Source organism: Triturus cristatus, chromosome 10, assembly GCF_964204655.1.
Source record: "Triturus cristatus chromosome 10, aTriCri1.1, whole genome shotgun sequence".
In the NCBI taxonomy this organism is placed as follows: Eukaryota; Metazoa; Chordata; class Amphibia; order Caudata; family Salamandridae; genus Triturus; species Triturus cristatus.
Genome location: NC_140593.1, coordinates 277,845,380 through 277,864,541, shown reverse-complemented (window position 1 = coordinate 277,864,541; position 19,162 = coordinate 277,845,380). Strand labels below are relative to the sequence as shown.

General features: G+C 44.5%; 1 protein-coding gene across 5 annotated transcripts in view; it reads left to right on the top strand.

Annotated features, from left to right (window-relative positions):
- The window catches only part of AKAP9 (A-kinase anchoring protein 9), a 1,384,828-nt gene that overhangs the window by 367,769 nt on the left and 997,897 nt on the right, over positions 1-19,162 (top strand). For all 5 annotated transcript variants that reach the window (XM_085631105.1, XM_085631108.1, XM_085631107.1 and 2 more), the window contains 2 exons: positions 4,134-4,227; positions 7,079-7,429. In XM_085631105.1, the coding sequence (XP_085487231.1) occupies positions 4,134-4,227; positions 7,079-7,429 (445 nt within the window). The remainder of the gene's footprint in view (positions 1-4,133; positions 4,228-7,078; positions 7,430-19,162) is intronic.

The following is a 19,162-nucleotide window of genomic DNA, read 5'->3' as shown; positions in this document are numbered from 1 at the left end:
GTCCTTCAGATTTGTTGAATTAATCTTAAACCCCAGTGCTATCTGAAACGGGTCCAGTTACCAAAACATTGATGGATTTATTTGTTTCTGACCTGGTCAATGGGAATAATATGTCCTCAGTAAAGGGCATAGCCTTAAAGATGTCCTGGCCTAACTTCACTCCTACAGTGTATAGACTGTCCCATATCCACTGTAAGAACTAGAGCAAACTACTAGGGGGAAGAAGGGCATCCCTCTCTCAGCCCTTATCTCATATTCCCTTGCTCACTTTGCCGCTGGATTCATGCTATCCTAGCTGATGAAGGCTGTTAGCCTGAAACCGGTCCCAGGATGCTTGTTTCTGGTCCAGGGAAGACATGGCTTGGCAGTTCAGGATGGACTGTTCCCATGAGGCACAGGGTCAAGACTGATTTGTATATAGCTGTGTCTGAATTGGGGTGGCGAAGAGAGCTAAAGAACTATGATGGATTCAAACCAGATCTGTGACTGGGGGTGAGTGTCTGAAAAGTTTCAGCACTCCGTCCATCATCTCCTTGTGTTTGCTTTGCTCGTCCTAAGTTGGCAGGGTATGCCCAAATGTGGGTCCCTCGCTCACTTTACCACTTAATTCAATCTAGCCTGGATGATGAGGGCAGTTAGCCTAAAACCGCTCCCAGGATGCTTGTTTCCGGTCTAGGGAAGACATGGCTTGGCAGTTCAGGCTGGACTGTTCCCATGAGGCACAGGGTCAAGACTGATTTGCATATAGCTGTGTCTGAACTGGGGTGGCGAAGTGAGCCAAAGAACGATGATGAATTCAACCCAGATCTGTGACTGGGGGTGAGTGTCTGAAAAGTTCCAGCGCTCCGTCTATCCTCTCCTTGTGTTTGCATTCCCTGACATTGCCATCAAGTGTTTATCAAATCAAAACCTTTGAAATGGATGAGACTGCTGTTGTTGACTGGGGCTCTGTTTTTTTATCCTTTGCTTTTTGTTTAATGGCTGAGAGTGGGCAAGCTGGGTAATGGATGCAAAAGAGCTTAGAACTTGTTCACAGTGGTTCATCTTATCTATGCCTCTCGCCCACTTAAGAACTCTGGACACATGCACAGACCTTGATATTTCAGTAGCCAGGTGACTCATTGAACATGTAGCTGTTGTCCAAGCCAGCAGCAGATGCAGGGAATGTGGAGGGCAACTATCAGCGATCAGAGTTGAGCAAGATGGTAGTCCCCATCAGCTCCCAGAACCTTGATTGTTGGCCCAACTCTGTATTCAGGCACACAGATGTCTCTGTACATACATTACTTAGTTGCATTTAATTGCATACAAGCATTCATACATTACTGGGATGCTACTGATGTTTTACCTTTTGATACATGCTTCAAATGTTCCTTTGTTCTTTGCTCACCTAACAATTACTGTCCAAGCGCCTCTCTTGCACAATCATCAAGTTCCTATTTATAACACCCCTGGCTCAAACTCAATCAAACCTGTAGCATGGGAACCGAGAAAGCGAATGCTTTTCACTGTCGACCTGCTGGCTAACATCACTTCAAAGAAAAACTATGTGCAGAACTCATGAAGGATGTGAAGTGCAAGAAAGAAGATCCCAGATATGTTTCTGTAAAATTAGATTCCACATCCAAACCTATGAAAAGGTACCGATTTGTATCTGCCAAGTCTGGAATGCACCATAGGCATAGTTTAAGGAGAAGGCAGCCCAATAGCAGACTTTGGAGGACACCACAGAAGGAGTAGGTGAATATGGCCATTTTCAGACATGTTGATTGCACTGTTGACAGAATTTGAACTAATGATAAAGGGCATCTTTGAAGAGAGTAAGTGGTAAATTGCCCGGGGCAGGGACAAACTATTTTCTCCCAGACAGAGTTAAGCACATGACCACCAGCAATCTAAGGCCATTGCCTTCCTTTATCATAGAGATCACCACCAAAACCGACAAAACCCACAGACTGACCACCTGGAACCTACTCTCCACCCAGGACACCTCCTCCGTCATGAAATCCATCCATTCAAGAGCCCCCACAGACACCCTCACCACATCTTCAACCTTGAAAATCAAAGAATCTGCTACAAACTCGCCACCCTGCTCAACACCTCAAGCACCACTGCAACATTTCCCGATGCCGGGAAACATGCCAAAGTCAGACCATTTCTCAAAAAACCTCTGCCGACCCCAGCGAGTTCAGAAACTACTTGCCAATTTCCTTGCGCCCATTCCTAGCCCAGGTACTGGAAAAGATTGTCACCAATCAACTAACTAACACACCTGAAGCAGAACCAGCTACCTGACACCCCCCAATCCAGCTTCCGCAGCAATCACAGCTCTGAGACCGATTCGATTGTAGTCACCAACAACATCTAAACCCTCCTTGACTGAGGAGAAACAGCAGCTCTGATCCTCTTTGACTTCTCGGCAGCGCTTGACATTGTATCCCACTACACACTGATTGAAAGACTCCACCACACCGGCATCCAAGGGGACAAGATCAAGTGGATCTCTTCCATTCTCCCCCGAAGAACACGGAGTGTCCGCCTACCACCCTTCACCTTCTGAACCCAAGGATTTAGTGTGCGGTGTCCCCTGGGGCTCATCTCTTAGCACCACGGTTTCAACTCATATATGACCCTGCTAGTCAACATTGTCAGATCTCAGTGTCTCAATAGAATATCTAATGCCGGTGATACTCCGCTTATCCTCTCACTCACGATGACCCTCCCACCACTAGGACCAAATTCCAGAGATGCATGACAAGCGTAGCTGACTGAATGAAGAACAACTGCCTGAAACTGAGCATGGACAAGACGGAAGTACTGATCTTTGCCAATAGCAGCAACCCATGGAACAACTCCTGGTGGCCATCAGACCTAGGACCCACACTCACACCCTCTGACCACGCCAGAAACCTTGGGCTCATTATTGACAACAAGCTCACCTTGAAATCACATATCAACACTGTCTGGTTCCTCACTCTGTGCAGGCTACACTAGATCCTCAAGTGGCTACCCCTGCACACGAAACGCGCCGTGACACAGGCCCTCATCACGAGCCGACTGGACTACAGCAACGCCCTCTACATAGGAATCTTCACACACCTCCTACAGAGAGGGAATTCAAACCATTACAGAATGCTGCAGCCAGACACATCCTCGACACCCCCCCCCCCCCCCCACCCCTCAAACTCAGGCAACTCCACTGGCTCCCCGTACAGAAGAGATGCCAATTCTAACTGCTGACCCACGCACACAAGGCTCTACACAACCAAGGACCCTCCTACATCAACCACTGCTTGAACTTCGATCATCCATTGAGAAGATTACACTCTGCTTCCCTATCCCTTGCCCACACTCCCCATATCTACCGAAGTAGAAGTGAAGGACGCTCCTTCTCCCACTTCGCAGTAAAGACTTGGAACAGCCTCCTAACGCAGCTCCGGTCCCTTACCTGACTTCCGAAGGGCCCTTAAGACCTGGCTGTTCTAATGAGCTTCCGGAACCTGCATGTGCCTGAATACCCTGTCTGATGATTAGCTGTGCTTTTTAAATCTTGATTGAGTACTTGATTGATTGATTGATTTGACTGATTTGACTGATTAAAATGAAACCAAATCAAATGTATTACCAATCACAAGCTGAAGTTGTTCGCTACTGCAAAGATTTCCCGAGGGGCCGGTCTGTTCCACTTTAATGTGCTTGCAGATATAAAGAAGATGACACTTTTTCTGTTCTTTCAGATAAGTAACATTTCTGCCTCAAACTCTCCATTCCTTGCTGTAACAATCATTCGTTATGACAACAATTTGAACAGTAGACAGAAATTGCTGAGTGATTATGACTGCAAAAAAACGCACATTTATGTATTTATAGTATATTCTGATTGCCATATGATGTTTTCAAATTTTCTTTTTAATTCTGAAGTAAATAATCCTGTATTTATCAGTCATGCAACTTGTTCATTTTTATTCAGTTGTCCTATGAATCTGATGTTATATTGTTTACTATCCTTGACAAGTGTGTCTGAAAAGCAATAGTCTTCATCCAGCCTCAATATGTAAATAGTAACTACATGCAAAAGTTTAGTACAGCAATGGTGATTTAAAAAATACATACATTGTCTTTTTCCAACTTAGGGAATTAACTGAGCTGCATCTCAAAACTGACCAGAATTTTGAAGACAACCAAAGAACTGATCTTTTCCTTGCACCACGCACCAGCTCTTTGGAGGTAATCTTATTGTCTTATTGGATTCATTTTTTAGCCAGTTCTTTCAACCTACATTGCAGAAGATTGAAATGATCACTGCTGAGAATTGTGGGCATCAAAGCTAGCGGTTAAAACTTAGTACAAGAATGATAGATCCTGTTCATACTAAACCTAATTTGAAATTTGAAATTGCGCAGAGCAGGGGTGTTGTTAGCCATCAGAAGTGGTTCAATAATTTGAATAATTTTGCTGGAAATTGAGGTGGAAATCACTTATCCTAACAGACCTTCTATGTCAGGAGCGCACAACACCCTTCTTTTCATTCACTGGCTTTCTTGCTTCTTCATGAAAATGAATGTCACTTTATCACCTCATGCTGAATCCCATTATGTATGAATTTCTGCATTTTACTTTGTGTATTCCTCTTATCAAGTTTAGTTAAGTTTGCTAAAATCGCATTGAATATGGTTTCTGTCTTAGGAATTGTTGGAAGAAAAGTGTAGGCTGTATTCGTAGCTCAGATTTCCAGGTTTAAATGTGTTTATTGAACTAATCATAAAAGATACTCCTTCACCATAAACACTGGATACATAAAGCTCCATATTTTCAAATAATACCTCTAATGGTAGGTTAACACAGCACAAATAGGGCTCATCTCACTCTGAACCCCTGTTATGCTGAGGGGAAAAAGGAGGGGGTGGGGGCAGAAGAGCAGAAAGAACACAGTAATAGCCCCTTTTTAAAACCTCAAATCACCGCTTTACCAACGCTTCAATAATGGGTGATAAATTCAGGCTAGCCAACTAGGACAGAATTCAGGTAGGGTGATAAGCTCCATCAATATAAACTTGAAGTTTTATTGTGTAGTCTGACCTTTGTAAACTCATGGGCAATGTCCCCTTCCTCAACGTTCCATTTAGCAACATACCAGAGACACCGTACGTTTCATGCTTAGCCGTTCTTTCTTCATACTTTGGAGTTACTGACTTTTCCTCTCTGTCAATGTTCTCACATCAGAGAACACCAGAATCTGCCTGTGAAGTGGAACTTTGCATGGCGACTACTGTGGACACCTCTTCTCTCTGAGTTTATTCTCCAAGCTCCACAAGAGTAGTTCCTGCTGACAAAACCCTCTTCCCAGTGCCCCTCATGGGGACACGCATCTCCCTCCATATCTGAAGCCTTGGTGAGGGATCTGTCTCTGCACTCCTATTCAGGTAGGTCGGCCTGTGGTTTCTGGTCCCGGGACTCTGATTGCATTATCTCTAAGCTCACCATGATTAGAATATACCACCCTCTGTGTTTGAACTTGCCCTCCATCTTTATCATTCTCTGATGAGTGCTAATCTCTGAGGTACTTGAGTTATTCAGTGACTTCATAATCAACCTTGACAGGAGTTATCTTTGCAGCTCTAGTGGCTCCCAACTCTTCTGGTGTCTGAGCAGCATTCCTACTAGAGGATTGTTTACGGTGAAAGAACTCCTGCTTGTCCCTCAGCTATTTATTCCGGTCTTTTTAGGACCAAATTTGCAGGAGTTTTCAAATTCAGTACCATAGATGTCTCACCAAATGCAGCACCTCTTATTATGAAGCTCTCCACTCTTGATCAGCTCTGGTGGTGGTTGATTCTCCATTGTTGACACCTGTCATCCAGCTTTCCTGAGCCTCAGGCCCACCACATGTTACTACTCTGTGACTCCCCCTCACTGGCACCCTGGGCGCTTTCATATACTTCCATTTGTTGCACTCTGAGTGAGCAGCTGGGACAATCCTACCAATGGCGCCGCTACACTGTAGGTACCTCTATAGATTCCAGAAGCAGAGTTTGTCCTCCTTTCCCTGCTGCAGTTCTGGGGGTTGTAAGAACTTCCCAGTCCCATTTTCTGCAGTGCCACCCGAGCATCTGTAGAAACTACCGAAATGCTCCAGTCTCCATCTTGACAGCAAAGCCCAGGATATCAGCAGCCCATTCCTCTCCACTTCTTTGCTAAAGAGTGAATTCAGAACATGGGACGGAGCCCATTCGGCAGATCACTAGTTCCTTCACAGTTGTCACCCTTAAGTCGGCGTTCTCATTCCCACACGGTCCCAAAAGAGCAGGCCTTTACTAGAGTCCCACAGAACCCTGTCTGCTGTTGTCCTGTCTAGCTCAACCATATGTCTACTCCTGTTGTTAACTGCAGATACACTTAATGTGGGTAAAACGTTTACCAGACTTTACTTTTACACAAAGACGCGCCACTAATATTTGCACAATACTTTAGGACAGTAGTTAAAACATGTCACTTCCTCTCATATTGATTAGAGTGACACGCCTTTAAAAGCTGACTCAGAATTCTATGTATCTCCCTAAAAGCAGTCTCCCCTTTGATTATTTGTTTCTTTTTGGGCACTAAACATTCAGACCACAGAACAGTTATTTGTTTTGCATTTCCTCCAGCCAGCTCAAATTGTTTTCACACTTGCTTGGATTAAATGCAACCCACTACAGCCTGCATTTTAATCCATTTAACTCTTTCTGGCAAGTGAGAGCCCTCTTAAAGCATACCAATTATACGTCCCCTTCTGAAAACTATCAACATTCAGACCCAAGAATTCTCACCAAGTAGGAACCTATCCCCAAGCCTGAACTAATATAATTACTGAAATCTACGTGTTTGCACAGTTTTTACTAACTAGGTTCCTCTCTTAGTTTGTTGTCTGTGTTTTTACCATCCAGTTGTACATCATGTGAGACCAGCACATTGTACATTGTAGGGATAATGATTATTTAAAAGCCTGTATAGTCCCCTTATACTTTCTCGTTCTGGACAGGCTATACAACTTCATTCATGGCTAGAAAATAATGCTTTTTGCTTCCTTTATTTTTAGATTAACGAACCCGAGATGGCTGAAGAATGTTCTGTGAAGATTCCCAGTGGTCCCATACAACAGTTGCAGACACTTAGGCAGTCCCTAACCACTAAATACATGCAAGAGGTGAATTATCTAAAAATACAGCACCAAGAAGAACTTGAAAAACTGGCTTCCACCCTTAAAGAACAATACAGTCTTGAAAATACAGAACTGAGGAAGGAAATTGTACAGTTGACAAAGTGTAAGCAAGAAAACCTTAACGGAGGTGTACTCGTACACTATGACGTGGAAGAAAATGATAGCATGAATGTAATTCAGCTGGTGGAAAAATTATATCAAGAAAGGATAGCCAATGAAGTAGCCAAGGTAAAGATGAATGTTGCCTAAAGTTTATCAGCTTTTGTTGTTATATTTGTACTGACACACTGTGCCTACAATCAGCAGCAATATTGCAACTGTAGAACCCAGAATGCACTTTATTTCTGAATATTAAATTTTGTTTTATAATTTGTATTGGTTTTAGGCTTATTCGTCATTTTAATTCTATTTTCTTTCCTTTTGGCATTGCTAAATTACTTTCATATTGGCAGCCCTGTCCAGTACCACGCATCAGTGGTTAGACTAATGTGTTCTAGTGCTGGTGTCCGAATCAGCACACTAAAACATTTAGTCACTCATAATTAGTAGCTTCTAGCTTTGCAACGAGGTGCTCCAGACAGCTCTGTGGGATAATATAAACCAGTCAGAGAAGTTGCTGTGTGCTTCTTCCTAAGGAAATAATAGCCAGGCCTAGGTTGTGGAGAGCTGATTAGTTGCCATGGTAGGGCAAGCTAAGTTGTTGTTACAATGTGAAAGGAATTCTGCTGTCAGAAAAAAAGAAACAGCCTTCTTCCCCAGCCCACCTCTCCCAACATGTGGATTCCCTTCATCGGCGTTGCGCATATATAAACAATCAAAGACTCCTCCTGGAGGTCAGACCTGTAACGTGGATCCAGTGCCTTTCTGGGTATGCAGTTGATTGGCCTGAGTGCAGGCTTGTGTCTTTCGTGTGCAGCAAATCCCTGCTTACACAGGTTGGTGCTGTGTGACCCAGCAGCTGCCTCAGTCTACTTATTGAGTGGTTAATGACCCAGGAACCTGGTGTTTTGTTAACAAACGTGGTTTATCCCCACTTACCCAGGATTGGAGGCCTTGCTTCTTCCCACCTGACTCCAGGCTGATTCAGACCATATAGCTACCTGGCCTTTTGGTGGCAGCACCTGACCCCCAAGCAGGCAGAGACACCCCCACGCCCCTCCAATTAGAGAGTCTGCGATCCTGCTTCCATCCTATGTGGAGGCTGCATATTAGTTGTGTCCTGTAGGTCATAGCTCTCAAACACATCAGCGCATCATTAAATGCTGCAGCCATTACAGTTAAAATCACCAAGGAGAGATTAGTCTGGGCTGGCAATTAGCTAGGTATTGGTAATGGCTCTCCTTTCCGGACTAGCCTTGGTTTCCTTTGTGTGAGTTAACTTAAAAGCCAGTTTCATGACATCTTAATAATACTCTCTATATTGTTGATTACAGGTAGTGAGGCTAAGCACCTCCCTATCCCGATCAGAACCCCACCTTTCATTGTAGATTTTACTCTAAAACTTCCCTTAGTATTTGCCATATATTTCAAAATTTTGACTCCCCAGCTTGGTGAGATCAATTAATTTAGGGGATAAGACCTTTAGATCAATGGTAATGCAATTATTTCTGGAAGGTGAGGAAAGTTTTTCATGTAGGAGATTGCATTGAGAGATATTTGTGAAAATTAGTCAAGTCAAAGTAAACTTTATGGGGTCGAAGGCCATGAACATGAAAGCACACATAAAAAAGAAAAGGCATAGCTTAAAAATTTCATCTGGTAGAAAACCATATACAGGTCTAAAACATTAAAAAATAGACCTTAAAATGTATATCTCATCCTGATGTGAAACACTGATTTTATAAAATTTAAAACTACAGAACAGATTTCAGGTGAGCCTAAAGACTGCATAAAAATTAAACCATCCTTATGCGTCTCATATTGGCCTTACGCAGCAACGGCACCTAAAAACGGTGTCTTGGATCTTGATACAATGGGAAAAATAGAAATAAATCAATGGTGCTTTGGCTCGAAAAGTTGTCACACACAAAAAGAGATATATTCTGCTGCTGTGTTTCTGGGAAAGGAAAAGCAAATTTAAAGTACAAAGTGCAGAGTCTAAACAAAGTCAGCCAGTGACGCTATGTAAGGGAAACGCACCACCTCAAATAAGACTCTAACCCTAATTTGCTAATTTGCTGAAACTGTGGCATAATTTATGATTGATTGCTTGGCCTTAGCAGCGACCAAGCGTTTATTCATACAATGATCTAAAAACAGTTCTTTAACTCTTAGCTTGTGGTTGGGGTCAATTGTTTGTGGGAATCTATAAAGATCAAGGAGGCCCAATCTATCAAAGGTAACCTTCAAGTACCTTAGCCATTGTATCTTGTCTACTCCATCTAATAACACACAGTCTGAAATGCAGGATCTAATCAGACTAGCCTCTGGGGATGACCATATTTTGACCCACAATAATAAAGGGGCTAATCTGACATTAGGGACTAAAAGTAGTCTACGCAAAAAATTATTTTCAGCACTTTGTAAAATACCTTATTATACCCCCAGAGGCCAGCAACATAGATACTTCCTCCTGTATAGATTCAGCATATGTAACAGAAAAAGAAAAGGGGCCGATATGCACCCCTGCCTGATACCCCTAGTTGATCGTATGTGGGGATAGCATTCACCATAAGGGCCATATCGAACACTAACAGATTCTGTTGTAAACACATAATAATTCTTAATGAATTACAGTCATGACGTTGTAGTGAGGGCGCATCCTCTGGGGCAAAAATTCTCGTGAAATACGAGACACATGCCTCCATCGGGAAAACACCATCGATACCCGGATCGTCATGCCCCTTAAAAAACTGGCTATTGATCACTTCCCAAAATTTGGTATTATCTTTCAGATTACCAGCATTTCTGTCTTCCACAACCTGTTTATACAGACCCCTAGCTTGCTTGTCTTCAGAAGCTACCCTGGGAAGTGTTTTATAGTGTAGCTTGCAGGGTTCTTTGTGCGGCTGAACATGCCGAATTAAAACAGCGGTAAAGTGACTTCTCCCGAACTGAGTTAAAAGACATAAGATTAATGGAAATAGTTTAGAAAATAGTCCTTTATTCCTCGTCAACTCCAGATTATCAGGCCGACTTACCTTAGGGGTCTTAATAAGAGTTCACTTTAATAAAAAGCGGGTTATGATCACTTACACGGCTACTGGTTACAGAAAATCAATTAAAAACGGGCATAGTTCATATGACAAAAGAATATAATCTATAATACTGCCCTTATGGTTCCCTAGAAAGGTCGGAATGCAGGTGTTTTTTGAGCCACAAATGTCACTTGGGAAAACCAAGTTTAAAATTAGTCCAAGAAGGGTAACATCCTCCAAATGAGGGTGAATTCAGAAATTTGTGTCTGCATTCATTACCATATCAAACCTTGGTACCTTGCAGACCCTTAAGATGTATCCTCTGTCTCATTTGAATCCTTTCCAATCTATATCCCAGTTCAACTTGATTTTTCTGTAGTCCCAGTCACACCCTTTTCTGTCAAGTCACTGGGCCACAGTGCTTACAGTCTTTGCTGTCTGTAGCTGCACGTGCCAGTGGTGCTGGGCAGTGCTGACCTGCAGAGCGGACACAAATAAGTTGACTATTTTTGAGTTAGCCAATGTGACACCATAGAGCAAGAATTGACTGCTGACAGCGGAGGCAGACAAATTGCTATGATTAACAAATTGTATATTATATTGGTGCCTGTTGGACTTGGCCCTTTTTGCAGGGTCATCCCTAAACTTTTTGCCTTCCTCCTGTATTTTTTCTGACCTGGTGTTGGCTGTTTTATGACTTACTGACCTGGCCATTGCAGTCCGCCTCTGCTGTGTGTGTGTGTTCTGCCTAGTAACAGTAAAGGAGCAGGGCTGGGGAATTCCAGGAGACAGGCTGGCTGCCAGGTGGTGGGTAGAGAGATTACACCAGGATGGGTGGAAGGTGAATAGACCTGTGCTCTGCCACCACAATGCCGGCTCCGCCCCCTGTGGAGCGGCTGATGTCTCTGCCCTGCTGCTGAAAGGAAAGAGCAGAGTCACCACAACAAAGTGCTCCAGAACTGGACTGAGCCAGGCCCAGGCCCCCTGGCGACAAAGAACAAAAGAATTGTGCTATAAAAGAAGGAGCCCTGCTCCTAAGAAATCAGATCCTGTTTGCGCCAAGACGAACCTCTGCCTAAAGGAGAAGGACCTGGAGAAGCTGAAGGAGGAATACTGTCTCTCTGCCTGAGAGACTGGCCTGCAGTGGATGCCTGTCTGCTGGAAGGAGAGGAAAAGACTAAAGGAAAAGACTTTGCATCAACTTATGCTTTCAAACCATCTCCAAGGGCTTGCTTGTGAACTTGCCACCTGAACTGCGCCCCAGGAACAGTGGGCGCTACCTCTCCCCCAGAAGAGGAGAAGCTGCTGAGAGCGATCCTGTGATGCTGACCCCCAGAGAACCTGTGTGCCCTCTTCCTCTTTCCAAAGCACCGCGACATCTGCCACCTGGGGCTACCACGAGCACCGCAGGGACCTGTCCACCTGGTCGCAGCACTGCAAGTAACTGTCCCTCCGAGCCGTAGCTCGCAACGCGAAGGAAACAACCTGACCGTCTAAGCACCGAGCCTCTGCGACCCTGTGCCGCCGAGATCACCGCGAGGACCTATGACGCACTGGTGATCCCCTGGTAAGCCGACTGTGCTGCAACGCGCTGGGAATCGCCCCCGAGCTGCCCTCCCTTCCTCTGAGCACTGTCGTGTGGCTGGGACAATCCTCGAGTGTTCCACGAAGCACTGCCACCCTCTGACTGCGAGGGACGACAACGCGACGTGGGACACCTCATTGGGGACCCCCGAGGCCGCAGTGGACATTCCCCTTCGCTGGTAGGCTGAGAAGGCGGAGAAGTGCCCCCACGAAGCATCGTCGTCCACGGAGGAGCCGGGACCAGGACTCGACGTGGGACACTCGTGGAAGGCGTCTGCAAGCCTTCGCGAACATTGCCCCCTAAAGAAGTAAGGTATTTGACACTTGCGCACCATAGTACGGCCCGTACTTGCCTTGTACGAGCCGAGCCTGCTCTGCCGTCTGTGTGCGGCGCGTCCCTGCCTCTGTACGGCCCGTATAGAGCAAAACCCATTGCCGGCGCTCACGCGGAAAGCGTGGGATTTGGCACGAGACGTCCCGAACGTGTACGACGCGTACCTACGAAGGTACGGTCCACGTCCGGCATACGCGTACTCACGCGAGAAGCGTGAGGAACGGCACGACGCGTCCAGATAGCGCTACGAAGCGTACAAATACCCCAAAGAAGCTATTTTAAGTCTAATTTTGCCCTTGTAACATCTGTGGACTGCCTGAAAAGCATTTGCAAGTAACTGGAACATTATTTGAACAAGAGAACTGTATTTTTACAACCTGCCTAAAGAGATCTTATATATAAAGAACTTTATTTTACTATAAATTCAGCCTTGTGTCTTTGTGTGGTGGGGTGGTGATTATTGTGTGGGATACCTTGAATGCTTAACCTAATGCCCTCTGGAAATCTAGCCTGACTGCTCGCGCCACGTTACCTAGAGGGTGAGCAGGGGTTATTTTTAAACAGGTAATCCTACGCCCTGACTTAGAGGAAAGGGTCCCTGCTTGTCGCAAGTGCATACCTGCGCCAACCAGAGACAGTGCCACAGGTATTTTTGGTGTGAGCAAATTAGAATAGGTAAGTCATTGATCTTCCATTGTTGCAGGAATTCTTATCAGGAACAGACTTATGCTTGGAACCATAGAACATCAGCGTGTAGGGACTGAGTCACCATACCACCTCAGTATTCATGTGTCGTGCCCCGCGGTCCTAGCTCCTCGACGCTGCAGTATTTAAGGAACCCCGAGGCAAGTAAACGCGCTTAGCGTTCTTGCCTCGAGATTCATTTCCGTCCCAACGCTTAGCTGCCTGACTTCCGGTACAGCATTTCCTGTTTCCGTCTTCGTTCTAGTGAACGAAGGCGGCTTGCTGTATCGTCGCCGCTTTCTCCTTCCTACGCGGCGTTTCGTCCTGCCCTCTTCCACACCACCGATAGCAGGGCGGACATTGCCTCTCTCCCCTTCGTGCAGAGAGAGAGAGGTACTCCAGTGTTCCTGACTTTCTGTAGCGTTTGGAGATTGTTGTCCTTTTCGGTATTCGTGGCGCCATAGCTGTGCTGAATTCCAAGCGCTTGCTGTCCTTTCATGCCGGGCGGTTTCCAGTGCACTCCACGTTATCTAGGAAGTGTCTTGCTCTGCATATTCCGGCACCTACTGTATTAGTTCTTCCCCTCCTTATTTTCCCCCGTTATTCCCTTCTTGTGGCACGCAAACCAGTGGCTGACTCTGCTCTTTCTACCGGCCAGGCGTTGTTCAGTATACTTGTAGCCTGGTAGTGTTCTTTTGGGTGGCACACACTAGTGTGGGTGTTTCCATTCCATTTCCTCTTACAAAAGTATCCTGTCGCTCCCTTGGGATATTTGCGTGGATCACTGTGCTGACTCTCCTTCCGACAGAATCACGGTAACAGCGCAATGCGCTACTTTATTTTTCAAATAAATTTATGCTATATATAAGAAGGGGAACTCAGGGGGAATCTTGGTTGTTTTGACAGGTTGTGATGTACGTCTCAGTAGAACAACTACCCTCCACAGTGGTCACAAGGCAAAGTAGAATCCGGGGAATTGGTAGTCCTTCAACAGAACTACTGGGGGTAAGCTGCCTGAAGGAATAGAGTAGGCTCTAGTGTTGGTTCTTACTCCCTTCTAACGTTGTGCTCTCCTTTACGTAGGCCATTACAGTAGACCCCTTGACGCCTTCACGCTACAAGATTAGAAGCCACCACACAGGGGTAGGTGAGGTCAAGTGTCGAGTTCTACAAGAGGGTTGTTCTTATGTAATAGTATTTACACAGTCTTTGTTTTACAGGGTGTGTGCGAGGTGTGAGTCCCCTTTTCTTCAGAACCAGACGCCAGTTACGCCATTGAAGTGCGAACCCACCTTCCCTTGTTTTGTTTCCCTGTTTTCCCCTGGCGAGTCTTCCGAATCTCTAGAGTCGGAAGACCGCTGGGGAAGGCTGAGGTATTCTCATCAGGTTCCTGACGCTCCTGCAGAACTGCTGGCAGCCCTTACATCATGAGCCCGAGACCAACCATCTATAGTGCCTCACTTGCCCTCCTAACCGTTCCAGAGAAACAAGTGAGTTAGTACCCCAGAACACCTCATTCTTGGCCCTCTCAGGGATCGCGGTAACAGGACACACCCTTTTGCTCTCTCATTTGTACTTGTCCACAATAAGATAAACTAGAGACACAAAAGCAAGTTTATAAAATATATTTAAGCTATTGTGCTCTAAGATGCAGTATTTGTGCCACAATTAGACAACAAATACATACCAAAAATATTATTAGCATGGTTAACAAACCATATTCCACAAAAATCCCTGTCTTGTCATAAGACCGATTAGCCTAAACCCACTGAAGCTAAATGATAATATATTAAAGCTCTCTGGAATTAGTGGCGGACCCTGTATCTTAGCATACATAGGTGGATGTTCTATATCTCAGCTGACGCAGCACTCTTGCTTCAGAAGCTTCGCTCAGTTAGTGTTTGTTCAGAACCACTGTCCTCAATTATATGATCAGACGTGTGCTCCAAAAAAGCAGCTGCCTTCTCTTGTTATGTCTAGGTGCTAGTGTCTGACCAGAGAGAATAACTAAGGGCATTGTTGTTTGATCTTGCCTAGGGTGTTCAGACTAAATCAGGAAAATAATACAATGCAAAGACACATGCAGGTTCTGTGTGAATATACAGTGTGCCACAAAGGCAAGCGTGTTATGTTTTAACGTGTGCAAAATAAAAGCGACCTACAACGTGCACAGTTAGGCTTACATTTTAGAAAACATCAATGGTCTATGTAAGAAACACACAACACCATTAGGACTCTAGGGCATTGATCTGTTTCAAGGCGTTTTCTACAGTCTTGTTGCACAAAAAGGAGTACATTCTGATATTTTTTAAGTCATTACAGGGAATTCTCTGTTGGATTTTATAGGCAATAAAGTGGCACTCAAATTGACACATATAATGCAATGGAATGCCACGCATAAGCACAATGAAACCCTGGAAATGTCGCACAGAAGCAAACTGGAAACTTGGCAGCTATGTATGTATTGATGAAGCGAGCCTTGTTCCAAATGATGCTAATCCTATCTTTCGTGAATAATGCTCTTACATCTACTTGTGGGAGGCAAATTCCACCTGAGCCTTTGTAATCTCATTTGCCTGAAAGAGATATATGATTAATGTTGACTGAAAGCTAAGCTGAGCGGAAAATTCTTGAGTTAGTTGTTATGTCTTTGTCATGCTTTTTATTGTAAACCTTTGCAAGTGCATATGCCTGTCATTATTCATTAATTCAAGACAAATTGTAGACCGATTTTATAGTACTATGTTTAGGACTGCCAAGATGATTAAATGTTATGAACTTGGGTTGAAATTCAGGATAATTGTGTTAAAACATATTTAGGGCCTGAGTTAGATCTTGACCGACAGGTTACTCCGTTACAACGGTGACAGATATCCAGTCTGCCGAAATTTAAATCCCATTATATCCTTGGAGATTTATATTTCGGCGGATGGGATATCCGTCACCGTTGTGACTGAGTAACCCATTCGCCAAGATCTAAAGCAGGCCCTTAGTTTATAAAATCATTATATTGCCACTCTTGAAATGCGCTTAGAAGAACTGCAAAAGACTGCCTTGAGCCTGTATTGACACTTAATTATATTCAAATGAAAATATATGGTATACTAATATGGCTAGTACAGTGAAACCTCAGTGATATTATTGTAGCAAATTTATTTTTGACCTTCGAAGTATTTGTGTCCAATAGAACAAGGAAAATTTTACGGTACCCAACTAATTTTAGCAGGGTTATAAAATGGCGTCGGGCAAGAAAGCCCTTGCAGATTAGGTAGCTTGTGGCGCTTTTTGACCCTTACTTTTTTTCTGCCTTGAATCCTTACTTGTGGTTACTGTACACAAAGTATATGCTGTCTTGGCACTCGCCACTTTCAGATGCCTCTTGCAGCAGAAGTGGCAATCTATAGGGAAGCTGAGAAATGCCATCTGAGGTGATGCTAATGCTTCCCTCCTTGATGTGTGTCGTCTCCTAGCCCACCATATTAGTCTGTGCTTTCAGTCCTTTTATACCTATCCCAAGCAAGCCACTGACCGAAGGCCCAAATTATGACCTTCAAAAACACACCAATTTCTGTTACCGTGTCTTGCTGAACACTGCTATTTAGTTCAATTATTTCAAAAATGTCACTGAGGCAGTTTTGCTATTGTATATTCTTTTAAATAAAACATTTTTTGGTCACATGAATGCATATCCACAGTGGAACACATGTTTTGCATATTTTTATGAATGCATCCTCACAGTATGTCTTATCAATGCTCAGCGGGGAAAGATCATAGGATCACTACGAGGGACGCACCTTAAGGCAAGTGTGACTACAGGGGTCCCTCATTTCCCCCTTCCCATGGGACATGCCAACCCCTAACCTGGGGTTTTAAGTTTCACAGTAGAGTTTGACAAACGTCAACTTACCAGATGGATTTATCTTAGTCTTTAGATACAAGAAAGGAGCCCCTACATCACTTCCTGATGAATGCCATGGACCCGCCTGGCCTGGTTGGCAGAAACATGTTGACGACACTGATGGGAATGGGGGGTACTAAACCCCCGTGTCTCCACCCTAGCTTTTAATATTAAGCCAACCCCATATAAATAAAATTATATGTGGAGTTTGCATTAATTTTTAAGTCACTCACTTCTTTGCACGGGCCCCCACTTAGTTGTAGAAGTGCCTCCCTGTCTCCATGTGAAGGCCCGCTCTCTGTCAAACGTGGTTTTTTAGAGAGCCAGGACTGCCGATGATGAAGCATAACACCTCGTGGTGTGTGAGGACAGTCCTTCCAATTTTTTGATATGCCCAACACTCCACAGAAGAAGGCGTAGTGTGCCTTTTCCATCTTAGAATCAGACACTCATTCAGGGTAGCTTCTTTTTGTGTGTATCTAACTTATCAATGCTCGGCCCATCAGTGTTCTGAATTGTAAATATTGAAACCTATAGCATTGTTGTTTCATCATGATTAAGTCCATACTATGGTATGAAATGCACTGAACAAATCAAGCAAAACTCCTATTCCACAGTTGGCTGTTAATTGAGATGATGGTTTTCCGTCACTGTAAGTCCAAGGGCAGTATCCTTATGACCGAGATGACGGCTGCAATAAGGGATTCCCTTTCTATTGCTAGTCATACTACAGCCGTATACAAACCTGTAGCCATGGTCTATTAAACAGAAAAAAATAATTCAAGTCATTTATTAGTCAGTCACAAAATATCTAGAGTGAAACCTCCTATTTAATATTCAGTATGTGTTACTGTATTCATAAAACATAAACATATATGAGGGACGTGGCCTGGAAGGCCGGGATGGTGGGATGAGCAGATCAGGGGCCTGACCGCCCTCCGACCCTGAACATCTGCTCCCTCCCAAGTTACCCCTTGGACTTGCCCTGAATAAGAAGGGGAATGAATGGAAATTTAGAACCAGCCCTTCTAACCTGGGGGTAGGGAGACCACTAACATCATGAGCTGGGACAGACCCTCGTCCTTCCAGAGTCAGGTCAAGATCGATAAATATACAGCCCCAACATTTGGCGCAAAAGGGTCATCTGAAAACATGGGTAGATCATCATCAATGTCTGAGACTCCTTGCAAAACAGAGACTATACAAAAGGCCATTCACGCCTCGCGCACTGCGCTGCAGAATTAGATAGTCGAGGTGAGCATTAAGGTGAACTTCTCACGATAGGAGCTGTGGGGGGCTTGTAGCTGAGAGGTTGTCTGAGGCAGAGGGTGGGTGTCCGAACTGAAAGACACAGAATGAGAACTTCAATGGTTTCACAACACTTCCACATTCCCAAAACCCTTGAGACTCATGTAGAAAATGAGGGCAGGGCCTGCAGTTGTAATCTCTGATTCGTTGGATTACCCGAGGATGCAGGAAGCCCCACACCCGAAGAATTCCTAGAAACTTAGATGGCTACCTGGATACCCAAATCCTTACTCACTGCCTGCTTTGATGTGGAAAGGACACACCGCTCCCTGACTCAAAACCTCCTCCAGGCCCTATGATTGGCAAGTTGCTGAGCTACAGGAACAAAGACACGATCATTAGAGAAACTTACAAATTCAGGGACCTGCAGTCCCAGAATTGCCAGATTATGATTTTTCCTGACTATACTAGTACAACAAAGAAGGCGGTCTTATGAAAAACAACATCTGAGAACCCAGGGAATCCAATACCTGCTTCTGTTTTCAGCGACACTAAAAGTTATCCATAATTCCAAAACCCTTTTCTTTGAGTCTCCCGAGGCAGCCTGGCACATGGCTACGGAACAGCGACCCCTTTTGGTTAAGGGAGGGCGACAGGTGCTCTTGGGGTGTAAGTGTGTGTTACCATTTGGGGAGTTACACTGCTTTAGATTATGTTTGAGTTTTGTTCAGTTGGGTTTTTGCTCTACCTATATGCTGCACTTCATGGAATGTTAATGGTCTCAACAACAAAGTCAAGAGAGGTGCTGTGTGCCAGTACCATAAAAGCTTCTACCCACCAGTGGGGCTATTGCAGGAAACACACTCTGTAATAACTGCCCCATACTACACCGTGGTGGCTATTCTAGAGTATACCATGCTGTATACACTACTACTTCCCTTCAGGTCTGTATTCTTTTGCACAAATACTTCTCTGTACAGGTCACTAAACTTTACCATGGTTTCTATGTCATCGAAGGTTCTCACTGGATGATTCTTAGTTAATGCACATGCTACACTTGAAATGGACACGCTACA